Below are 26,320 nucleotides of genomic sequence, written 5' to 3' on the forward strand. Positions count from 1 at the left end.
CATCAAGGTCACGATTCTATTTGGGTTGTTGTAGATCGCTTGACAAAAATGGCTAGATTTTTACCGACCCGGAAGACTATTACAGCTACGCAATTAGCACGGCAGTTTATCGAGCAATTGTTTAGACTGTATGGGTTACCGTAGGACATAGTTAGTGATAGGGACTCTAAGTTTACGAGTGATTTTTGGAAACTTGTTTTTGAGAAGCTGGAAACAACTTTGAATTTGAGTTCCTCTGATCATCCTCAATCTGATGGCCAGACTGAAAGAGTGAATCAGATTTTGGAGGATATGCTTCGAGCATATGTATCCAAAAGACAGTTCATGGGAGGATTATCTTCCTATGTTAGAATTTGCATATAACAGTACTAAGCATACAAGTACAAGTTTTAGTCCTTTCATGCTTATGTATGGTTTTTAACCTAGATCACCTGTTACAGTAGGATTCTCAGGGCTTCAGCATGATGCAACATGTAATTTTTTGCAAGATATGCAGGAAATGTTACAAGTTGCGAAGGAAACTATTAGAAGTGCTCAAGACCGAGACAAATTTTATTCTAATAGACATCGTTCACATAGAGAGTTCTCTGAAGTTACGATGGTGTATTTGCGAGTTCCGAAAGATTTGGAGACTTTACGGATAGGTCGATCTCCGAAATTATCCCCTAGATACTGTGGACCATTTCGTATTACTCGACGGATTGGTTCAGTTGCATATGAATTGGATTTGCCTTCTCATGTGAAAGTTCATCCTGTATTTCATGTCAGTAGACTTAAGGAAGTATTGGGTGGAACAGATCAGTTAGTTACTTCTCAAGAACTTATAGATGTCAAGGACATGACATTTGTTCCGCACGAACCTGAAAAGATTCTTGGATTTCGTGAAAGAAGAATGCGTAATACACTTATCATGGAATACAAGATCAAGTGGAAGGATCGCGTTGAGGAGGACGCTACATGGGAGACATTGACTACTCTTCAGAGAGATTACCTTGGCTTTTTAGTGAGCTTAGGAGTGAGCTCTTAGAGGAAGAGGAGTATGTCATGTGCACAGTGTGTATCTACCGTGTGCTATACGCACGCAAGACTAGCTTCGAGGTTTGGAGAAACTTGGAGCTAGGCAGGCTGATTGGCGAGCTGAGTTAGGGATAGACTGACGGGCGGGCACCCAAGTATGGACGAGCGGGCACCCAAGTGTAGACGCCCGATGACCGGCCAAGAGCCTATAAAAGGGTGGCCAAGGTTAGTCATTAGTCATATAGAGAGTCTCGCGAGTTTGTGAGAGCTCTATGGTCTTGGAGCCTGGATTTAGTGCAGACGTGTACTTGCTTTACGCAGCCGAGGCCGACAGCAATCTCGAGGCCCGCGAGGGCAGCTTCGTGGCGGTATGGGACGTCGCGAGGAGGAGATTGGTCGGTACGTCAACCTAGTTAGCTCAGCTCGTGGCTCGGTGGGGACAGCCAAGACTGTGGGCTTGCCCACGGCTGTCATGGTTGGGAGGTGAGTCAGGCCTGCACCCCCTTCTTGTTTGTTTGTGTTGTTTGCAGGATTCGAGTCTTGTACCAGGAACGATCACGAGGAGATCCGGTGGGGATTTGACAGCAGCAGGGATGTTAGCCCGTAGCTGCAGTCCACGACTTGGATAGGCATCATGATTGGTGTGCCCTTTTACACATGTCTGCTTGGATGCCTGCTGAGTGCTGTCCAGCCCTCTCTGGTGTCTTGCTGACCATTTCTAGGTCCTGCATCTACTACCAAACTGTGCTTAGCCTGGTGTCCCAGCCATGTTCATGTGGCATGCACATGACATTTGGGGACCAGATCTTAGTGAGGCACACTGGAAGAGCAGAGAGACTCCAAGTAGTGATGCTCTCACTGATGATAAGGAGTAAGCCACGTGTCCTACGTGAGATTGTTCTAGCAGAGTTAGGAGCTGCCCCTTTGCTCATTGATTCTCTCTTTCATACCATTACTTATCTTCATCATGTTTACACACTTGTCATTGAGTGTCTCCCGAGATTGGCCCTTGAGGTGATGTAGTTACATTGGGATGAACACGGCAAAAATAGTGGTACTCTTAGGCAGTTGATTGGTTGATGGGCACGGCCTCGAGATGGATTGCCTTCCTCCATCCCAATTTAGCTTGGATTCTTCATTTTTGGATCTCACACAGCAAGCGATCAACCGTCTCATTTGGCTGGATTTGCTAGGGCTTCACATGAGCCGGACATGGGTGTCCACAGTAGTGTTCACCATGAAACCTGAATTTTACAAAGCATTTTTTAGAGGTTGGATTCATTGAGGACCGAGGGTACTTACAGATGCGCACATGTTGCACGTGATGCAAAGAGCGATTGACCAATTGAGGGTGTGCGCGTCTCAGCTTTTTCATTTCTCGGGTGTGAGCACACATCTAGGGTGTTAAATTGCATTAGGCTAGAAATACTAACAGAGGAAGTTTTTCAACGAGGCTTTGAGAGAGAGTGGCTACGGTTTGCAGAAGGTGGAGTATCTTCGGTCTTAGTGGTGATTGCCTTGGTTTTCAGATGTATGCATGTCTTTCACAAGCGTCCTGTGGTTTTGAAGAAGCCTCCTCCTCTGGTTTTTAAGAAGCCTCCTCCTCAGATTGCTCCTTAATGCCATCAAACAATCCTTCGCAATGTGCTTGGTGGAGGCACACTTGAAACATCGATCGGCTAGTCGTTTAGCTCAGAACTCCTCTTGAGAAGGTAGTGTCACAAGTTACAACCCCCAGTAGAATTGTTATTATTCTCCATGGCCTGAACAACTCCTTAAGGAATCCCCTTGTCTTCTGCTATTGGACTTTCTGTCGAGTCCCAACCTTGGAATTTCATGTCTCGAGGGACATAGCAAGACGAACCGCGTCCTAGAGAGATCATAGGGTGGCCAATGTGAACAAGCATTTGCATGCAAGGATGGTTCCATGGGCATGCGGGCGAGGTAGTTGATTACGTGCCCGCCCTAGTTTTGGGGAAAGCCGCGCCAGCTCACTATAGTAGTTCACGGGAACAGATTGCTTCAAAACCACCTTGCGACAACCATGCGTGCAAGTGATGGAGCAGTGCAAAGGTGGTCTTCCCACCACAAGTCGGCAGCACTTGTCAATGCGACAACCATTTGTGCAAGTCGCACCGAATGAAGCTGAAAAACATCGGAACCGCAAGATGGTTGCCACATTGTTGCTAGAAGTGGGTCCAATTAGTAATGATTTCTGTCCATCTTCTTGTTGAACTTAGGAGGCTTCAAAAGCTTCAGTAACCAAGTTCGTTCCTCACGAGGCATGCAGGAAAGGAGACCATCAACAACGCGAATGCCATCTTTCCAACCGACTAGTTGTAGTCTTAGAATGACGACTGCGAGTCTGGGAGCGATATTCGGCCCATTTATCCATACCTACACCCAAAGGCAGTAGAGAACCTACTCCAAAGTTGCGCTATTGGCATATATTACATGGTTGTAGTGCTACATGTGAACATGGCATAACTAGGGGCACTTTTTTCCTTTGGGTTTTTTCCCCTAGCACACATGGTGTGAAAGGACACCTTTTCATATTGTTGTATTTTCATATTATAGGTGTGTTGACTTCTCTTCTCCACACATTCCAATGCAATCTATTATTTTGCACAATGCATCTCTATCCATCACCATCTCTGTGGACGTGCTTGCTTTATATGTAGTAGTAGCACTCTTGGGCCAACAATGGTATCAAAGCCTTGCCTTGTCACATCTCGTCCCGCAGCTATCAGAGTTTTGGTTTGCCATCACCAGCCAGTGCTGAGTAGGAGCCGGTGGGTTACGTCAGTGGGGCATTTGACAGCGGAGCATCGGATGAAGTGCAGGCAACGGACCTGCCCGTTTGCTTGCTCATCGTCTGTCCGCTTGGCTTTTGGGATCCCCTATCCTTCTACTCCAGCTTTGCTTGCCAGCGGTTCTCAGGACCCCGTCGCTTCCGTGCCACTTCGGGCGAGTGTTATGTTTTCAGCATTATGTGGCACAGGCTGAAAACAAAGTATGCAAGCTTCGAAAAGCACTTTATGGTCTCAAACAAGCTCCCCAAGCTTGGTATGAGAAGATTCATACTTATTTGACCAGCTAGGGATTTCGAAATAGTCCAAGAGAAAGCACCCTCTATGTGAAAGAGGATCATGGCACTTTGATCATGCTCATTCTATATGTGGATGACATGTTGCTAACTTGGAATGATGAGGAACAAATTTCAGCCTTCAAAGCTAAATTGAAAACCTCAATTGAGATGACAGATTTGGGGATGTTGCATTACTATTTGGGCATCTTAGAAGGGAGTGTGCATGCTCACTATTGACACCCTGTTTATGTGGAGCCAGAGGATCACGTGCATGTAGGCCGTTGTGGACCAAGCTGGTCATGCTGCTGTTACTGTTGGGCTACTATAGTCAATGGCTGTGACCCAAAAGAAATCTGTAATGGAGGCCAGTCTCTCGGAGTGCTACCTCAACAAATACCTCTCTATGATGACGAAGCTCGAGTAATTACATGCCTAAACATCTTTGGTCCTCATATGACATGACCTATGAGAGGGGCCGAATCTGTCCATGAAGAGAATGAAATCTCCCTCGGATCTCATAGTAGAGTGTGCATCTAAATAATTAGTGCTCCTCATCTTGCACCTCACCACCAATCGTGTTGGAGAATCTTAAGTTCTTGATGTCAACGAGGCACCATAGGCGGACATTTCACCAGATTTGTCTTTATCTTAGGAGAATATGCTAGTTGGTGTTTCATAGGGACCAACTTTCTTGGAGATTGTATCGTCAACAATAGGAGTTTTTGCTTCAGTGTATCAGAGGATGCATCACATGGAGTATGTTCCACGTGAAGTCGGTGGTCTAGACATATAGGTGCCGAGCAGTATTGGTGGATACAGATTTGGTGCAACTTTTCTAAGTTGCAGTATTGGGCTAAGCATTGTGGTCAACATTTTCAGTCATCTTTTTCCTTGGAAAATTCAGTTGCAACTTTTTTCGTGTACTTAATATAATTGAGTAGTTTAGGGCTATTGTGTGTTTTGTGTTTGAATTTTGTTGCTCTCTTCATTCTTTCTGTGAAGACCCTAGCACACAGGCACAAGAGCTAGTCAGGACAGTAGTCGCTAACTAGGGCAAGACCTCATGGCCATGGAACTGCAAGGTGGGTGGTTCGGCCTAGTGGTATGGGATGCTAGGTTGGTGCCATCGGTACCAAGCAAGCTCACGGCAATTTGACCTCAAGCTCGGGGTGGGTTTGAGGCGTTGAACTTACGGTTGGATGGTGAGAATCTATCGCTATCATGGGATGCGTACGATGTCGGGTCTATGAAAACCTAGTTAGGGTTTCAGTTCTAGGTCAAATAATCCTTGGGTGTGGTCTGTGGAGACCTTACATTGGTATTAGAGCTAGGCTCTGACAAGTGCTAGAACCCGAGGCATGGAGGATGTACAAGATTGTACCCTCATGTGGGCTGTTTTGGCAAGACAACCGTGGTTTCTCTGCATGGATATGCAGGAAAGCAAGAAACGGAGAAATCCCTTGCATGGATGCGCAAGGATTTGAGAGAAGGTGAAAAAGCAACCCTCATACAGGCTTGACAGCAAGTCATTTCTCCATGAAACCCTAGCTTTTTACCCTTGGGTGTTGTCTCAAGCAGGCAGGTAATCATGATATCCTTGGTGCTGCATTTTTGTCTGTGTTGTAATCATCAGACAACGCACCCATAGGCTTGTTATCTCAGCAGAGAATAGCTGGGTAAAGAGAGAGATTGTGTGCAACAAAGGGACAACTGTGGCTGTCACATGCGGAAGCTCTGGGAGTCTTCTTTCAGCCCTAAGCACTGCATAGGAGCTCTTGATGCAAGAACAATCACCATAGACAGAGAATAGAGAGAGAGATGGCTGTATATTCGGTATATTCATATAGTACAAAAAGGTACACTGATCTCGCAGCCATAGGCAGCCCCAAAATAGTAAGAATGCTTACTTGCCCCAAAATAGTAAGAATGCTTACTTAGTCTAATCTATGATCAGTCGCTTAGGGATCAGATGAAATGAATGGTTCTTGGCTAAGCCTTATATAGGTTTCTGGACACCCAATACTGCTGGCCATACCAAAAGCTTCTACTTGGCTTCTTGGGCTTGCATCATTACTGTTTTCTTACAGACACTCTCGAGCGATTAGTGTTCAACTTGGGCATGAGAGAATTTGGAGGCCTCTTTCTGGACAATTCTTGCAAACTTATTCATCTCTCTTTTCTTTTAGCTTTACCGAGTTCTGTAGTGGTGGCATGCAGGTAAGGCTATGTAGAGAGAAGGCAACGGGGCATGTTTATGCAATGAAGAAACTCAAGAAATCTGAAATGCTTAGAAGAGGGCAGGTATTATTGACATGTTTTTATTTATATATATATATATATAAAATGATAAAAGGCTCTCTGTACCTTTTCATGTTGACCTGTCTACCAATTTAAGATGTTAGATTGCCATGGTAGGGCTATGCAACTTTAATATGGTTTATCTGGGTTGAGGACAGGTGGAACATGTCAAGGCAGAAAGAAATCTACTGGCTGAGGTGGACAGTAACTGCATTGTCAAGCTATGCTGTTCATTTCAAGATGAGGAGTACTTGTATCTTATCATGGAATACCTGCCGGGAGGAGACATGATGACCTTGCTGATGCGTAAAGATACTCTTACTGAAGATGAAGCTCGATTTTATGTTGGACAGGCAGTTCTCGCAATAGAATCTATACACAAGCACAATTACATTCACAGGTAGGGGTTTGTATCACATGTCATCTCATGTCTCTGTTTTGATACAGGGTCTTGCTAACACTCAATGATTTCAAATAAAATCCAAGTGCGTCCTATGATTCTACCTACATCTTACAACTCAAAGAATTTACATGAAAAGGGGGTTGAAGAGGAGATGGGAGAGGGGCAGCTACGCCATGAACAGAGGGAGGGGGAGGGGGGGGGGGACTTGGTCATTAATAAGAAAGTTTCGTTTTTAATTCAGTTATGTCCTTATTCTCATACTAAAGAGTTGTATTTTGCACAGGGATATTAAACCTGATAATTTGTTGCTTGATAAGCATGGACATATGAAGCTTTCAGACTTTGGGCTGTGCAAGCCATTGGACTGCAGTAAGCTGCCCATTTTGCAAGAGAATGATCCAGTTGTTGAAGAGAGGGTTAGGCACACCTTGAATGCAGAAGGAAAAAAAAGCTCGTCTGCACCAAAGCGCACACAGCAAGAACAGTTACTGCATTGGCAAAGGAATAGGCGCATGCTGGTATACATTTTGCTTCCTTCCTCTCACTACATGCCTGCAACAGCTCACATGCATGATCTGTGCTTGCTGCCTTGTTTTCATCTCCACCATTTGTCTTTGCACTTACTACAACAGTCCTTCCATCGTCATAAGTAAGAAAAAATCCTCTATTCATCTGAATTTGTGAACTGGATGGAGGCTAGTAGAAAGAAAGAAAGTTGTATTAACGTCTTCAAAAGGCCAAAATAACCTACGAGACCAAAATGTTACCTCATGTCCATGGAATACATCATCATCGTACCGAAAGTAAAACTAAAAGAAAATATCCGTAAAAAAAAACAAAGAGCCTCAAGCTCTCACATCAGCCAAGGATATTTTGCATAGGGCAGTGCAACATGGTACCCAATGTAGTAAGGCTGAGCTGATGGGTGAAAGTCCTGCGGTGGTGGGAAATGATGGCTCTGATCCTCCTGAGGTGTTGAGAGCATGGGCGGTGGTTACTATGTTGGGGGCGTTGGGCTTTGCATAGCTTGGTGGTTCTGTCTAATGTCACTCCTTTTGGCCGGGCTCTTGCATCAGCCTGGAGGTCGGGGGGATGGGGTGGATCTGCTCTCAGGGCTCTAGTCTAGAAGAAGTTAGTGAGAGATCTCTTAGCTCTATGCTGGTCCTTGGGCAGGTGTAGCTGATCTGGGCTGGAGTAGGGATTAAGTGGAGCTCCAGAAGAAAGAGCCCCATGCATCTCTGGTCTAGAAAATCCATAATCCTAGGGAGTGGTCCAAATCTCACTCGGAAGAGGCAGTGGACCTCCCCCCCCCCTCCAATCTCATAGTACACTGGGCATTTGCATATATGACGAGCCTCTGTCTCAGCCTCTGTATGGCAAAGCTAGCATGTCCTGTCCTCTGGTGCAACTGCTGTCAGCCCATATCTGGCTTTCTCCACTCTCAACTGGTGGGATGAGGTGTGGATCTGCCAATGAGCAATCGCACACTGCACCCTAAATGAGAGATGTGTATCCATGCATGTAGTGCAGGCATATGATGAAGCCGTCCTTCGTAGATGGTCTCTGTAGAAAGCGCTCTTTGTCCCTAGGGATTGGAGGGGTGGATGCCAGGTCTCTGAGTATCCAATCTCACAATGTCCTTCCTGATCACCCTGTTTAGTTGTGTGCGGTTGAGAGGAAAGGAAGGGGCCTCAATGCTATACTGAAACAGTGGGAGTGCCCCCATCTGCATGCCTTGCATACCAAACCAAGTGCTCACTTGTGCATACCAACATTGCGTATCTCCATCAAGTGCCAGTTGTCTCGACTCTAGGGCAAGCTGAGGGTATCTATCTGGTGGGAGCTCCCATAATCTGTGCCAGTATGTCACTGTCTGGAAAAGAGCCTCTTGTCACGAGAGGGGCAGTCCCCATCTCCGCTCGCACAATCTCATGTGGCACTGAAGGCTTACTCTTGATCATGTGCGAGATCATCATCACTAGTGGCCTCTCCATCGGCTTCCACCCATCACATACCTCTCTTGTATCTATCACTAGTGGCCTCTCCATCGGCTTCCACCCATCACATACCTCTCTTGTATCTATCACAGCTGACTCCCTTCTTCGTCTCGTCCTGTGATATAAACTGGGACCCCGAATGGGAGCTCCATACAATAATGCAGGTGTGACTAACGGTCAAACAGCCAGAGCTTCGTCCTCGGCTCCTGAAACTGTATCTGTGAGCAATGCCTCATACCTCTCAAGTGAGCCTAGAGCTACATACCCTCTCATCAATCTGGTTTTAGCTGCCTTCCGTAGAGAGAATGAGGCCCGGCAAAAGTGATCCCAAGATATACATAAGAGCTCACATACACCACAGGCTGCCCACTATATGTAAACTGAGGTTTCGGCTCTGCCTATTGGAATTCGTTTCATAGTATCATCAATTGAAAGTGGCAATTTTATTATATAATGTCAAATTTTCTCCTATCCTCGCAAAAAGCCCGTAATGCATTCAAGTGCCTCTGCAGCCCCTCTGGTGAATCAGAGGTGAGGACAATGTCATCTGCATACAATAAGATAGGTATCAAGACTCTTGCCAACTGTGCTCCTGGTCCTCCTTGTCTATCTATGTAGTTAGATATCTCATCAATGTATAGCCCAAAGAGAGTAGGAGATGGGGGCAGCCCTGTTTCACTCGGATAGTGCTGTGTATGACATCTGAGTCAACGCCCGGGGCCCGTACTTTGCCATTGACAGACTTGTACAGTGTGAAGATCCCCCAAAGCATATCTTCTGGTACTCCCATATCCTGCAGTCTCCTCTTCAATCTGGCCCGTGTGATGGTGTCAAAAGCCTTGCGGAAATCGACAAAGCAACAGTATATGTGATGCCCATGAGCGCTCCCCTCCTCAATGATGCCCCGTAATGTGAAAATGTGATCGAGTGTGGAGTGTCCTCTCCGAAAACCTGCTTGCCTTGGTGCTCTGAGTCTTTGCTCCTCGGCCCATTTGTTGACCTCATGCTCCAAGATCGATCCATAAATCTTGGCCAATGTGTGACCAATCATAATAGTCTTGTAGTTGCGGGGGTCCATGGGGTCACTTACCTTCAGAATGGGCACAATGGTCTTAGAGGACCAAGTGTCGGGAAAACCCTCGCATACTGGCCTGTTAAACATATGAACCAAGAGTAGAGCCAACACATCCTTGGCATGGGAGAAATGCTCGGCAAGTAGCCCATCATGATCTTGTGCTTTCCCATTTTGCATCCTGTCAATGGCATCTCTAACCATACTCAAGTGGAAGGAGGAATGTGGGGGGCAAGGCTCAGGTGGGAGAGGGAGAGGTGGCTGTCCGGGGACGTGGTAAAGGGAGGCGGCATAGGTATGCCGAGTGTTGGGGTAGGTAATTGGAGTCGGTGTGCGATGATCTTGGAAGAGCCTCCAAGCCTCCTTGCGGTCCCATTCCAAAAACAGTTGGTATATCTCTTGCTCAAGTTTGGTTAGATAGGCACGGTGCACGCTTCTTCCTCTGCGTGAGGCGTGGGAAGATCACACGTGCCTATTGGTGACTGGTGGAGCTCAGAGCAGTCTTCCGTTGTAGGCGGGCATGGATCTTTTGGCATTCCTCATCATACCAACTGTTATGTGGAATAGTCCCATCTGGTTGTCGGGGAGTGGCTCTGGTGTAACTTGGTTGAACACAATGCTAATCAATACACTTAAATACACTAAGATTTGATGGACACTTGCTCAAATACAAGAAGTAATTTGTTGAATTGACAAGAGACACACAATGAGCCGGAACGGCCGACTCCTCCCTCAAATAAAGTTTAATCTTGGGAGGATCAAGTACATAGTGTCATGGGCATTTCGGACCAGATTTCCATGCCAATGCATATGAATACAGTATTACAAACAAGTGGTTGTCGATGTAGACTTGCAATCCACACTACCCTCTCAAGTGCCCATGTTCCCTACCATCTGCTCTCTATTGTTCCACCAACACATGGTAGCAACAATATGCAAGAGCACGTAGGACAAGAGAACACTACACAGGGTATGTGATCTTGTAATCCGGTTCCTTCCTCCTGCTACTTGCTTCCATATTTAAGTATTGGTCATAAACCTGGCCTTAGGAGTTAGCATTTAATTTATGAGTGAGTGTGTACACACTTCATTAAGTTTTGAGCGACCAAAACTCACTTATAAATTATGACCAGCCCGGTGTTCACACACACTGATGTCCCGAGGTGGACATAACCCAATGTCCACCGCCCAGACCTTATCCCCTTTGTACAAAGGGGGCAACCAGCCATGTGTCCACTCTAGCTTGTTCCACAAAGCACCTACTTGCCACCTACACTGGACAACTCACCACCTCACTCCTCCTCCTCTCTCTAGAGATTGGCGCCTCCTTCATGAGGGCTGTTGGGCTGCATTTTCTGCACTTTCTCCTTCCCAACTCCATATCCAAGCTTGCTAAGGTGTTTCTCAAGCTTCCAAGACTGTTTCCGGGTGCTAATCACTCTCTTACATACTCCCAATGACTGAAATTCAGCAAAACAGCTCTCTTTATTGCTGTAATTTCTGGTCTTTTTGCTGAAAACCCTAATTTCAGCCCTCCTTTCTCAAGTTGAACCATAGGGGAAGCTTTCCCAAGGTTCCCTTTATCCTCTTAAAGACTTTTGTCGCGAAGAAATGGGACAAATCGAAGATCTCATCACTCCAAGGACTTCCATCGCGAAGACTTCCGCTATCATCGACTCTACTTGCAATTGGTAAGCTTTTAGTACTGGGTTGGCCTTTCCGGTTCATTGTGTGTCTCTTGTCAATTCAGCAAATTACTTCTTGTATTTGAGCAAGTGTCCATAAAATCTTAGTGTATTTAAGTGTATTGATTAGCATTGTGTTCAACCAAGTTACATAATTTTGAGGGAGGGGTCGGCCGTTCCGGCTCATTGTGTGTCTCTTGTCAATTCAACAAGTTACTTCTTGTATTTGAGCAAGTGGCCATAAAATCTTAGTGTATTTAAGTGTATTGATTAGCATTGTGTTCAACCAAGTTACATTTGGTGTGTGGAAAGGCAGCTGTGCGGATGTGTGAAGGGAGGTTGCAAGCTGTGTGGTAAGCTCATCAAGTGGGATGTGTGGGTTGGGGTTGCAGATGATGCGGAAGATGTGATGAGAGTAGACCAAGGAGGTCTCAAGTAGTCCACTGTACTAGCTCCATGTCTGGAGGGGTAGCAGGTGAAGGAGCTGGAACCAGGCCATTGGGCTAGGCCATTGTAAATGACTAGTCCATGAGCCTGACCAAGGGCAAGAAAGTACTCCCCATAGTCTGTGCAGGTCTCCGTGTCCTGTGATGTCCGCTCCAGATCCGTGCCCACAATGTCTATCTCCTGATACATGAGATCATCTGTCTTAAAGAGGGGTGCCTGTGCACTAGTAGTACAGGCATTGAAGTCTCCAGCAAGGAGGATATCCCCTAGGTTTGAGAATCTCATAATATCCTCAATAGTGGCAGGTATGGGGACTCCCTACTGGTGGCATATCTGGATGTCGATGGTGCAAAGTAGCACACTGCAAGGTAGATATCATGGGTTTTTTGTGTACTGATGCTCACCCGTATGAATTGTGCATCCTCATGCTGCCTGATCACCTGTATCACATGCTGTATCTCCTCCCTGTAGAGTATGGCCACTCCTCCCGAGCCTCTAGTGCCTCCTACTGTACAGGACTGTGGATGGTGGACGTACTCCCATCTATATCCCCTCACGTGTCATGCCCTCTATGTGTCCTCAAACAAACCTGCATTCACCGTAGAGTTCCATTGCAGTTCTAGACCGCAATCTCTAGTGTGGTCTCATAGGTTGTGCAACGTCATGTAGAGCGCGCTCCGTGATAATCACCCGACCATCTTTGTAGACTGCCCACTTCCCGGCTTTCTGGGCTTCCATCACTTGTACCATTCTTGCCCGTCTGTGCTCCACCTGCATAGGTGTGAGGTCATCTCCTAGGCAGATCTTGCTTCCTTTCAGTGTGGCCCTCTTTTGCAAGAAGGCTGTGCATGTTTCTCCTTCTTTAAATTTTAGGAATAGAGGCCTCTCCTTTGTAGGGTTCTTCCCCATGCGCTAGGCTTCCATGAAGGGGAGCGCCTTGTATTCCCATTTGTTTGCATTAGGTTTCACCATCCTCAATCGGTGAGCCTTCTACCTTCAGCCCTGTGATCCTCACATTGAGGGCCTTGTGCTTGCGACGCTTGTCCTCCTCAAGTGTGGCTGTCATGATAGTGTCGGTGTTTGGGATTTTTGCTTCTTGACAACCTCTGTCCATTCCTTCCCCACCTCCTGTTTGACGACATCTACCCATCCCTTCTCGAGTGAGTTCCTTGTGTTCACAAGTCCTTCGTGGAGTTGGGTTCTGAGATCTTCAATCTCTGAAAGAAGAGACGGGCTGTTTTCCCCCTCTTCCTTTTTAAGATCCTGAATTGCTTCCGTGAATTCCTGGGCCTCTTCTTTATGCTCTTGGAAGGCTTATTTGAGAGCTGAAATCTCTGGCTCAAGGTTTTCCACCTGCTTGCCATGTTGTTCCCTCATCTTTGCCATCTCCTCTCGGGGCTCAGCTGTCTCTTTCTCCCATTGGTCATTCTGGAACCCCAAGATGTCTCTGACGGCCTTTAGCACATCTCTGGTAAGAGTTCACATCCCCATTCACTAGAACTGTAGCTGTGAATCCTCATGATGGGCATGTATCAAAGGAGATGATTTCCTCATGACTTGCCACAGCCTGATCTTAAGCTTCATAGCTTCCTGGGTTTTCTTGGGTTGGCTATTCCATTGAAGAGGCTGCTTTCAATGCAAATGGTCATCCTTGGTCATCCCACAAGATTTGTCAGAACTAGGAGACAATTCCTGGGCTCTCCCACTAGCATTACTGCCATCTTTCAAGCGGGAAAGTTTCTCTTCATTGCCAGAGACTACATTGTGGAGACTCTTGCTTTCACTACCATGTTGGTTGCAATGCTTCTGTAAGGAGTTGTAGGTGTAATCTTGCTTAGATATAGCTGGAACTTGGCACAAAAGTCCTCATGACCTACAACTGCACTACAGCATTCTAGACAAACCAGTTGATGAAGCTCCAGAGTGGGTGAAAAGGAGAGAAGAACTAATTTCTTGGAAGTTGGTTTTTTACTTCCTTGCAAGCTATGTGCTCAGAGTTGAAGGCTGGAGCAAAGCAACATCACCGACCACCATGCTTGAAACAGTGCCACGCTTGGCGGGTTCTTGCTGCTTCAAGGTGGGCCTTGGCTGTGAAAGTGCAAATTTTTGCATTAGTAGTGTTGGTACCACTTGGGTTAGTTTGCTGATCGGGACATGCTGTAAACCGGCCTTCAGAAACCAAAGGGCGGTGGAACAAACACTCGCACATAAAACACTTCAACACCATTGAGGACCTAGAAAAGGAAAACAAACAGGGGGAGCTAGAGTGCTCCTGCATAAAGTACACGGACACCGATTTCCCCCAAATCGCAGTGGCGCCCCTTGCGGTATTTCTTTAATTGAATTTAAGAGCTTTGATTACAATATAAGGCTGGTAATTCAGCCGTCCCAGTAGAACTCTTGAAGCCTGCAAAGAACCTGCATCTGGCTTCTTGTTCACACGGCCTCCACAAATAAATCCAACCATTGTTCACATCGAAAGACTCTCTCACATTGAGTCTGCATACAGAAGCTTTCTCCCATGATCAAGGCTGCCACAACCATCCATAGCCTCTCACACTATGAACAGCATCACACCCTGACACATCCAGTGCTTCTGCATCACAACACAGACTCCCAAACTGTCTCTCAAAAGAGAACTCGCATCACAGCACAGCATACAATACAGTTGACACACCTGTACAAACCCTCTCTACCTTCCAAGGGTACTATCCATCTCTGTCATGGATTCCGTGTCCCCTGTCCTATCAATAGCAAGGCTGTACCAAACATGTGTCCACTCCTGTACCTTCTGCCTGCATGTGACCTATCTCTTGGAGAAACCCAAAAACATGTCTCTTCGAGAAAACCTACGACCTGTTTCCACATGAAACCCTTAGGCCTGTTTCCCTTTGAAACTTCTGTCCTGATTCCATACATCTAGTTGCCTGTTCCCTCATGAAACATCTGGCAACATAGAGATGTAAATAACTGTAGGTCCCACTGTTCCTTTCTAGCAGGAAGAAAACAATCTGCTCCATGAGCACGCAGCCATGCGAGCTTGCATCACTCCCATGCCAAGAAACATAACCAAATAACCTTGTACTTGCAGCCAAAGACCCAAGCACATAGCTGAATTTGCAACCAGACAAAAACAGCCCATAAACTGTCCCAAAACAGTCCCGAATCCAAAGCAAAGAGAAACTGAAAGTTCCATCAGATGAACGCCATCAACATGATGTCTATGTTCATGGAAATCCAGCCCCTGTCCACCTTTGTTGCAAGAGAAACCAACCCTTGGCCACCTAGGAGAAAAGCACGCAGCCCTAAACGCCTGCAGTCCAGCCCTCCTGTGCTCCAAGCGAGAGAGAGAGAAAGAGAAAAGAGAGCATGTGCCGCAGCTTCAGCCCTTCTACTATTTCTCCTGCAACTTGCCACCCTCCGGGAGAGATCTTGTCGGCCAACAGTCCTGACCACATGAAATCCAAAGCTGTGCTTTTCTACAGACCAGCCAGCCGCCTTGTACCTGCAGTTCAGCCCACGTGCATCCACCATGCAACCGACTAGGCCCTGCAGTCCAGCCCCTTGCGCATAGAGAAGAACATGCGCTGCTCTGTCCAGCGCTGCCTGTACACGCCTGCAGCAGAACTGTCCTGCGCCAGAATCTGTCCTGTCCGTACAGCTGTCCGTACAATCGTACAGACCAGCCTGAACTCTCCTGTGTGCAGCCCACGTGTCTCTTCAGGCGACCAGCCCTCCTCAGAAAAGCACATGCGCCTGCTGTAGGGATAGGCGCCTCAATTGCCTGTTAGCCCTCCTTTTACCCAAAAAGCACACGTGGCCCCCAATATAGCATAAGGGCCACGTTTCTTTAATGAAGGGCTTAATAAATGATTTTAAAGGTTTTTAAACCTTCAAAGCTAAAATTCCTTTGCTCCCTTTCACACATGGGGTTATCCACACATGGGCTTCCATCTTCACTCCCACCTGATGCCATTCACATTGTCCACCATGTCCCCGTGCACACCTGCATATTATCCAGAGAAAAACACAGGGTTGTAACATACCCCCCTCTTGAAAAATGGCAAGCGTCCTCGATTGCACTCAATGGCACAGTAAAGCATCTCATGAGCAAAGATACCCCATATGGCAAAGACAATGGCCTTCCAATGCATCTGGATGATAGAACAATCATCCTGCACAATAAGCCACACTGTCCTCTTGCTTGTTCCTTCAGAACCTACAGCAAAAGTCTAAAACCAAATGGAAACATGTTAACTGTGTTAGCCAAATACAAAACCATGCATCATTCTACATATGACAAACATATGCATGACACACATATGCATTCGCAAACAATATGCTTCTCAAAATGCTCTACCTACTCCAAAGTAACAGTCTAAGGGCTGCTCGCAAGCCTTACGCCCATGGGCATCCCGCAGGACCCACGACTGAAGTAAAACATGAGCATATGAAAGCACTCAATGCATCCAAACACTACATCCACTAAGTACTTTCCCACATATGTTTCATGGCCATCCCGCACAGGAGTCACACCCAATGGTGCATCCATGACATAATAAAGCACTTGATGCATCATACCAACATACATGCAGCACATGACACAATGCAGAGTATTTCCCAATGTATTCTCAATGGTACCAGGATCCAATGGCACCAGAATACAAAAATACCTCTACCTCAAAAAGTGTATGCATTCATGCACAAACAGAGTTCGATCCATATTTCCATGAACCAAACCAACTCTAGGACTGCTCGCAAGACTTATGTCCTCCATAGAGTTATCCATAGTTGCAGTTAGAGTTCTAGGTGCGCGCGACTGTGAACCATACTCAACCTTACCATCATCTCATGTGTCTAGAACACAAAATCATAGAAGTCCCATAAGCAGATGTACTGTCAGCCTCAGTACCTTCGGGTGAATACAAAGATATCACCAAGCGACTCCTAGATAACAAATGAGCCTGTCTGTAACAACAAGGGAGCGGAGGTGCTACCCCCCTCTTGAGCATCAGGCAATGCTCCAGACCTATGCTCTGTTGAACCTGAATGAGCCACAATAAGAGTCGGCTCCAACTCATAGGCATCAAGATAAAGCTGCAACTCCTGAGGTGAATCTGCTAAGTCACCCTCCTCCATCCACTTCGCATCCATCAGTGAACCTCTTCCATCCACTTCGTATCCATCAGTGAACAGCTCTTGAACTTCACAGGATAGCGACGGAAAACCTTACCCTATACCTTTCTTTCCTTATGTGCCAGTATATGCTCAGGAATAAGAACCTCGTCAAGTTCCTCCACTTCCATCTGAGCCTCATCTGATACATCCTCAGGCACCCAAAACCTGCTTGCACTCCACTCAAGTGGTAAGCACAAGTCCTCGATGAAGCATAGTAGATCACCACAAACTGTCTTCCGAACCCATGAAGCCTCTATGAAGATACCACTGGTGACAAACTGTCGAAAGCCATAGCCTTCAACGCATCTCTTGCACCATCACACTTCAACTGCTTCTTGTTCCTGGCCGACTACTTCTTGTCCTTGGTGTCTTTTCTCCTGAGCTTCATCCTCAGCTTTTGCTCTTCACCTCATATAGGCAAAGACAAAAAATCCTGTACTGTGTCCTGCACTTCCTTTTCACTTTCCTCATGTTGAAGCTTTTGATGTGACTCTCATGAGACAACCACGAGCTCGCCCCCTTAGGAAAGTTGGCGATTGTCCTGACCAAAGCAAGCACGGACTCGCCTCCTTGAGAAAGTCGACGATGGGTCCCGGCAACGGAACCTTGTAAACCGGCCTTCAGAAACCAAAGGGCGGTGGAACAAACACTCGCACATAAAACACTTCAACACCATTGAGGACCTAGAAAAGGAAAACAAACAGGGGGAGCTAGAGTGCTCCTGCATAAAGTACACGGACACCGATTGGCCCCAAATCGCAGTGGCGCCCCTTGCGGTATTTCTTTAATTGAATTTAAGAGCTTTGATTACAATATAAGGCTGGTAATTCAGCCGTCCCAGTAGAACTCTTGAAGCCTGCAAAGAACCTGCATTTGGCTTCTTGTTCACACGGCCTCCACAAATAAATCCAACCATTGTTCACATCGAAAGACTCTCTCACATTGAGTCTGCATACAGAAGCTTTCTCCCATGATCAAGGCTGCCACAACCATCCATAGCCTCTCACACTATGAACAGCATCACACCCTGACACATCCAGTGCTTCTGCATCACAACACAGACTCCCAAACTGTCTCTCAAAAGAGAACTCGCATCACAGCACAGCATACAATACAGTTGACACACCTGTACAAACCCTCTCTACCTTCCAAGGGTACTATCCATCTCTGTCATGGATTCCGTGTCCCCTGTCCTATCAATAGCAAGGCTGTACCAAACATGTGTCCACTCCTGTACCTTCTGCCTGCATGTGACCTATCTCTTGGAGAAACCCAAAAACATGTCTCTTCGAGAAAACCTACGACCTGTTTCCACATGAAACCCTTAGGCCTGTTTCCCTTTGAAACTTCTGTCCTGATTCCATACATCTAGTTGCCTGTTCCCTCATGAAACATCTGGCAACATAGAGATGTAAATAACTGTAGGTCCCACTGTTCCTTTCTAGCAGGAAGAAAACAATCTGCTCCATGAGCACGCAGCCATGCGAGCTTGCATCACTCCCATGCCAAGAAACATAACCAAATAACCTTGTACTTGCAGCCAAAGACCCAAGCACATAGCTGAATTTGCAACCAGACAAAAACAGCCCATAAACTGTCCCAAAACAGTCCCGAATCCAAAGCAAAGAGAAACTGAAAGTTCCATCAGATGAACGCCATCAACATGATGTCTATGTTCATGGAAATCCAGCCCCTGTCCACCTTTGTTGCAAGAGAAACCAACCCTTGGCCACCTAGGAGAAAAGCACGCAGCCCTAAACGCCTGCAGTCCAGCCCTCCTGTGCTCCAAGCGAGAGAGAGAGAAAGAGAAAAGAGAGCATGTGCCGCAGCTTCAGCCCTTCTACTATTTCTCCTGCAACTTGCCACCCTCCGGGAGAGATCTTGTCGGCCAACAGTCCTGACCACATGAAATCCAAAGCTGTGCTTTTCTACAGACCAGCCAGCCGCCTTGTACCTGCAGTTCAGCCCACGTGCATCCACCATGCAACCGACTAGGCCCTGCAGTCCAGCCCCTTGCGCATAGAGAAGAACATGCGCTGCTCTGTCCAGCGCTGCCTGTACACGCCTGCAGCAGAACTGTCCTGCGCCAGAATCTGTCCTGTCCGTACAGCTGTCCGGACAGTCGTACAGACCAGCCTGAACTCTCCTGTGTGCAGCCCACGTGTCTCTTCAGGCGACCAGCCCTCCTCAGAAAAGCACATGCGCCTGCTGTAGGGATAGGCGCCTCAATTGCCTGTTAGCCCTCCTGTTACCCAAAAAGCACACGTGGCCCCAAATATAGCATAAGGGCCACGTTTCTTTAATGAAGGGCTTAATAAATGATTTTAAAGGTTTTTAAACCTTCAAAGCTAAAATTCCTTTGCCCCCTTTCACACATGGGGTTATCCACACATGGGCTTCCATCTTCACTCCCACCTGATGCCATTCACATTGTCCACCATGTCCCCGTGCACACCTGCATATTATCCAGAGAAAAACACAGGGTCGTAACACATGCCCCACTGCTTGGGGCCTGTTGACCTTCATATTCATGTCCAGTACTAAACCTGCTGGTGGATGCCTTGCAACCCAATTCAGGCAGTGCGAGCAGAATTGTGCTAGCTACCCTGGGTATCTTCATCTGGCTTTCATCTCTACCATCTGCCTTTGAAGTGCCCAGTCTTGCTATTGTTCACAAGCCGGAAGTGAATTCTCTATTTAGACAATTGTTATGAATTGGATGAACTTTGGCTGGTACAGGTGGGGTGTGTTCTTTGTATGCACTATGGGAAGGAGAAAGGAGGTAAAAATGAAGTTTTAATGCACTATTGTTCACAAGCCAAAGTGAATTTTCTATTTATACAATTCTCGTTTATGCTTCAGGTTGTATATGCATGTGTGTGCACCCATGGTAACTTCATAGTGATTTTGCAGGCTTATTCGACAGTTGGCACTCCGGATTACATTGCTCCTGAGGTTTTACTCAAGAAAGGCTATGGTATGGAATGTGACTGGTAAGCCCTTAACAGCTATGAGTGAACACAGATTTGACTTTAATAAATCAGAACCCGGTTTTATCATGTGCACTCTGGAGTTGTTCCAGATGTTTTGACACAGATTTATGATGTGCTCTTAGGTGGTCCCTCGGAGCCATCATGTATGAAATGCTCATAGGTTATCCGCCCTTCTATTCTGACGAACCGATGTCTACATGTAGAAAGGTTAGTGCTTTTGCAGGCATTTGTGAGGGTCTCCTTATCCCACTCGCAATCTAGTTTCCATCTGTTTGTCTTGTCGGGACTTGTAATTTGTGTGTGCAGATTGTAAATTGGAGGAGTCACTTGAAGTTTCCGGAGGAGGTAAAGCTATCTGCAGAAGCGAAAGATTTGATAAGCAGGCTTCTCTGCGATGTTGAGCATAGATTGGGTACCAAAGGTGCAGATGAAATCAAGGTAAAGTTCCTTGTTCTTGATGGTTGTGGCCATGGAAGATGTAATAAAACAGGTTCTTAACAGCATTATGTGCTTCCACCCTCTGTAGGTACACCCTTGGTTCGAAAGCGTTCCTTGGGAAAAGCTTTACGAAATAGAGGCAGCCTTTAAACCTGAGGTGACGGATGAGTTAGACACTCAGAACTTCGAGAAGTTTGAAGAGGTAATCATTACACTTGTCACCTTTCAGTCCACATTAGATCATACTCACGTAATACGGTGCACACTCCACATGAATTCCCAACCTTCCATTTTACCACCTGTGGGGACATAATCGGCTTCAGTGGAAAACCCGTGCCCTCAGGAGGAGTTAGGATGGTGGATAAATCACAGCATGGGTCGCAGTGGCATCTTATTTGAAGGTAGTCAGTATATCCAACAAGGGCACTAATATAGTCTCTTGGAGCTGGCACCCCTTCACCTATGTTGCGTAAAGAGCTCCCATTCATGACATAGTCCGAACTGATGGTGTATATTTTTTAAAAAGCAATGTTGATCTCATTGTTGTTGCTCTAGAATGTGTTTCTGACTTCTGCTGACTTTGATTCCAATGCAGACGGGAACCCAATTACAAATGCCTTCAAAAGCTGGTCCTTGGCGAAAGGTACTCTTAATGTCAACTTGGGTGTCTAGTTTTAGGTTGTATGCATCTAAAGTATGTTTATGTGCTTAGAAGGTAAGGATGCTTCATGTAGGCAGTCAAACCTTATCTTACTAGCCTTACCTTTTATCACTGGTGGTGGGATTCTGAAATAGATACGTGATAATGTGGCCAAGGAGATGCCCAAAAACACACAAACACTAGAGAGTTCTGGTTAGGTGTGCAATGCCTTGGATTTGATGGCTCGTTCCTTATTTTGCACACACTGCATATCTAAAGCTCAGTGGTGGTCTAGAGTTCTCTGTCCCTTGTCCTAGTGCGGAGTCTGTGTGATGAGACCTTTTCTATTTTGCCTAAAAACTAGACCGTCTAGCTTTGTTTCCTTTCTATTTTGTCCGATTTCTTGATTTCAATTTTTCTTGGTTCTCAAAAGATGCTCTCATCCAAGGATGTGAACTTTGTTGGCTACACCTACAAGAACTTCGAGATTGTCCAGGATGCCCAAGTCCCTGGTGTTGGTGAGCATTTTGTAATATAAGGTTGTTTTTTTCTGTGTTAGCGCACCGACTAGAAACTTTGAAGCCATCTAATGTGTTTTTTACTTTTTGGATTCACAAGCTGAGTTACGGAAGAAAGGAAAGCCAAAAAGACCATCTATCAAGACACTATTTGGTAAGAGCTTTGTTTTCAAAGTTTTTTATCTTCTTGTAGGGTGTGGTGATGGCCAAGGCAAGTGGCTTTCAGTCATGTGCACCTTTTGCCAATAATCCCATTGGTTCTTTGCAGATACAACTGTGGGCGGAAACCGCCCGGTTCAAGGAAGCTTTCTAAACTTGCTACCAACTCAATATGAGTTGTCAGAGTCTCCTGAGCCATCACCACCTGGTAGTATTTCATCGCCTTCCCGTCTTGGTCCTTTCCAGCAGCAAACAGTACATCCCAGATGATACATCTGTGTCTGTTCTCCTGATGGAGGCATGTAAGCTTTGCTTGTGTCTATGTCCATACTTCAGCTTAGCCTTGGGGTAATCCGTGTGGAAACCCTCTTGAGGTAGCTTTGTGCTATAAATTTGTTGATATTGCTTGGTTTGGTTGTTATTATTTTATTTTATTTTTTCAGAAGAGCCTAGTGGTGGTGTGATAATAATGTACGGTTTCTCATTCTGGGGAGAAAAGGGTTTTATTTATTCTTTGTTTTTTGGACTCAACTCACTATTCTTAAAAAATGAGCAGCGCCCCCCCCCCCCCCTCCCCTCAAAAAATAAAAATAAAAAAAAATCAGAAGATTCTTGGGTCAAATCCCTTTCCCCGCACTTTGGTGCTGTTGTATGGATCATATGTTGTCGGCTGGCTTGGCTATGATGCTAAAAAGATGACAACGACAACTCCTTTCCTCCTATATCATTACTAAATGTCTATGGCATTGTTGTTTTGTCTTATCTAGTTCTTTTAGCACAGAGCTGGGATAGACAGTGGAATGCATTTTTAACTGAACGGTTTATTTAAAAAGTCAGATGACTTGACTGCTCCATGTTTCTCTTAAAAGATGTGTAAGTCTATGTATGGCAATTTTCTCTAAAACTTTATTTTCCTAAACTGCATGTGAATATTTGAAAGCATCCAAGCGGGAGCCTGGTCAATGCACAAGCATGGCCATCTCATGGACCCATGTAGGTACGCTAAATTGTGCCTTGTTATAACCCTGCACAGTTGAAGCAACTGGTTTCTAGATCCTTTTGACAATAGTTGCCACTTTAGCTTTCCATGATGTTTTAGATTCATTTTCGTGCCTATGATGTCACAATAAAAGCTACATTGCATTAAGCAGGAGGGGTGAGATAAATTGTATTCATGAGTAACGTGAAGAGAATGGCAAAAACATCTCTCTCTCTCTCTCTCTCTCTGGGCATGCATGTGCACATGCAAGTGCCTCTTGACAGCTCTCTTATCCAACATGTATGGCTTTTGGATCTAGAGAGAGAGAGAGATTAGCATCTTCAAGAAGGTATTGCAATATATCCATGATGAATTTGAACCATTGAGAAGGAAAAAAAACTTGCTATATAAATTAAAGTATCCATGTAATGCGACATGTTGACAATGTGTGGTCTTATCTAGTCATAGGCTGTCATGGACTTGGCAAGTTGTACTATCGCTCTTGGTCTGGCCAATATAGCCTATGGATGTGTCTCGAAGAAACTTGTAATGGATGTTTGGGTGGTAACTCATCGGCTCTCTCACAGAATGCTTTCTTAGCATGACATCTATGTGATGGTGAAGCTTTGGTAAATACATATTTAAACACCTTTGGTCCTCATATTGCATGACTTGCGAGGGTTGAATCCATCTTGGAAGAGAACGAAATCTCCCTCAAATCTCATTGTAGGTTGGGTGTTTGAATTATTAGTGTCTCTCATCCGTCACCTCACAAGTAGGCATCTGAATTATTAGTGCCTCTCATCCTTCACCTCACTAGTAGTGCATGCTCTACATATACATGCATCTCGTGGGATGCCTTTGGCTCTACCAAACTCAACCTGTCTCAAAAGAGACAACAAAATCTCCCTCAAATTTGACAATAGGGTGGGCATTTGAATTATTAGTGCCTCTCATCCTTCACCTCATTGGTAGTGCGTACTCTACATATACATGCATCTCGTGGGATGCCTTTGGCTCTGCCAAACTCAACCCTAAGGCAATGAGAAGATACCCTCAACTAGCCAATGGCATGTGACATGTGCATCTGTAAGGACCATGGGAGACCCTCAATGAACCCGTCTTTAGAAAGTCTCAAAAAATGTTCCTTTGTAAAACTAAGGTTTCATGGAAAGCATTGGTGGAGACACGCATGTTTGGCTTATATGGCATGTCCAACTGTCTAATGAGGTGGTTGATCTCTTGCCATGAGAGATCCAAAAATGGAGAAAGGTAGGCCCTTCCATCAAATAATCAACCACTTGAGAGTACCTCGACTTGCTGTTCTCTGATCTCATAATAGACTGGGCACATTGGTAAACGTAGTGCTCTGACACAACCCTTGTTTGACAAAGTCTACATGTCATGTCCTCTCTGATATCAGCTCAGCTTTGCCAATATCTATCTCAGTCCGTGGGATGATACCCTAAGTTGGCCAACGGCTATCCTTATAGCATGGGACAGGAAGACATTAAGATGATACCCTAAGTTGCCCGATGTCTACATGTCATGTCCTCTCTAGTATCTGCTCAGCTTTGCCAATATCTATCTTAGTCAATGGGATGATACCCTAAGCTACCCAATGGCTATTCTTATAGCATGGGACATAAAGACATTGAGATAACTTGGTCTCTGTACGAAACCATTTGTTGTAAATCTCAAGAAACGATCTCTGTAGTATTGGATTTTGGTAGGCAATGAGCCTAGTGTTGTGATCCATGTGTTACGTGTATAGCCCTAGTAGATCATATTAAATCACCCGGTTCCTGTCCTATTATGTGTAAGCCTAATGTATGGGGAATTTGGATCATACTAAAATGGAGGGAGCTAGTCCATCTGTTATCCATGTGTCTGAAACTAGGTGAGCAATGTATCATACCAAGATGAATGCTCTCCTTCAGCCGCTATTATCTGTTGTGATGAGTGTAGTTCAAGTTGGGGAAGTTGAAGTGGATCCATCTGGTCAGCATCTAGCGGGCATGGTGGTATCATCAAGGCTAGTTCTGGTGATCCCATACGATAATCGACTATGCTGGTGCCCCCCTTGTACGGAAAACTAGTAAGCCCTCCTGATGCAGGTCACCGTGCCATCCCATTATAGATAACAAGGCTATGGTGTGAGCCCAGCTGTAGGAGGCATCTCCCATAGAAAGTATAGCCCTGTGCCATCCTAGTCTAGAGGAATTCCAAACAACGAGCGGGATTTTTTGAGCAAACCTAAAAAACCGAGCGAAACTTTTCGAAACATACCAAAAAGGAGAACTACTAATATTGAAGATGTTACCATTTTATTTCACAAAACATTGGAGTCTAAAAAAAAGTCTTAAACCTTATCACAATGCTTTTCACCCAACAGCGTTGCATATAATAAGGATGCCATGGTAAAATATATTTAATCAAAGTAGGCCAACTCCATTCCACAAAACACTGAAGTCCAAAATAGAAGATATAATAACCTTACCACCATGCTTTCCACCGAGCATTGCTAATAGCAAAATCTATGTGATTACAATAGCCAAATTCCCACTAAGGGCCTCGTACAATTCAACCTTGGAAAGGGCTCCTTGGTGCATGAACTCATGGGCAAGCAAATCCAACCCCAAAACCTATAAGAACACAGAATACAAATGTTTGCAAGGCACATAAGTCAAGTGCTTGCTCTCTCTCCTCTGAAAGTCCTCATAAGTACATTGGGAAAAATCTGAAATGCCACATAATAATTCACACCCTTTGAAATGGACCATTTGTACTAACATAGAAGACATGGGACTCATTTCTTACTATGATTGCCTCTCGAATAACCTTTGAATGCATGGTTCTACCCTTCTCTATTCTATCATGAAACTCCTTTGTCAACTTTGATCTCCACTTGACAATTTTTCCATCTCTATACTTTGGGTGAAAACCACTTGTGGTAATCTGATTCCACATCTTGTGACTTGAGTAACTTTAGGGGTCCCTCCCCCGCCAAGCAACACAAAACCATTAGCCTACAATAATTGCACTTCATGCGGTAGCAAACATGTCCCCTCTTCAACAGGCCACACAGCTGGTGTTGGGCCTAGTGGTCCAACTACAAGATCGTGAACTTCCCAATCGTGCATATTTGAAGTGTTGCAAAACAAAATGTAACCTTCCACCACCCTGGCAGGGCGGGATCCTAATGTAGGGTACTTTCAACGACCCAAAAGCATGGTGCAGCCACTCCCTTACCACCTGCACCCTCGTTAATGTATCTTTGACATCTGTCACTCTGCCCTGTGAACTTACCAAAACAAGTCATTTTTTTCCTACTTCAGTCCTTACGAATTGCCCACAATGTCTTAGCCACCTTTGTCTCGGGCCATAAGCTCTCTTCCCATCCCTTGC

At 45.6% G+C, this 26,320-nt stretch overlaps 1 protein-coding gene across 1 annotated transcript in view; it reads left to right on the forward strand.

The window, feature by feature from the left end:
* The window catches only part of LOC147610940 (uncharacterized), a 32,608-nt gene extending 10,144 nt beyond the window's left edge, over nucleotides 1–22,464 (forward strand). The window contains exons 3-13 of the mRNA XM_086785603.1: nucleotides 6,323–6,406; nucleotides 6,562–6,803; nucleotides 7,090–7,324; nucleotides 20,099–20,178; nucleotides 20,301–20,385; nucleotides 20,485–20,616; nucleotides 20,705–20,818; nucleotides 21,212–21,259; nucleotides 21,690–21,774; nucleotides 21,875–21,928; nucleotides 22,043–22,464. Of these exons, the coding sequence (XP_086641729.1) occupies nucleotides 6,323–6,406; nucleotides 6,562–6,803; nucleotides 7,090–7,324; nucleotides 20,099–20,178; nucleotides 20,301–20,385; nucleotides 20,485–20,616; nucleotides 20,705–20,818; nucleotides 21,212–21,259; nucleotides 21,690–21,774; nucleotides 21,875–21,928; nucleotides 22,043–22,203 (1,320 nt within the window). The 3' untranslated portion in view covers nucleotides 22,204–22,464. The remainder of the gene's footprint in view (nucleotides 1–6,322; nucleotides 6,407–6,561; nucleotides 6,804–7,089; nucleotides 7,325–20,098; nucleotides 20,179–20,300; nucleotides 20,386–20,484; nucleotides 20,617–20,704; nucleotides 20,819–21,211; nucleotides 21,260–21,689; nucleotides 21,775–21,874; nucleotides 21,929–22,042) is intronic.
* Nucleotides 22,465–26,320: the final 3,856 nt, after the last annotated feature.

The sequence above is a fragment of the Cibotium barometz genome, chromosome 48 (genome assembly GCF_041138505.1).
Source record: "Cibotium barometz isolate CiBa-2024 chromosome 48, ASM4113850v1, whole genome shotgun sequence".
NCBI classification, from domain to species: Eukaryota; Viridiplantae; Streptophyta; class Polypodiopsida; order Cyatheales; family Cibotiaceae; genus Cibotium; species Cibotium barometz.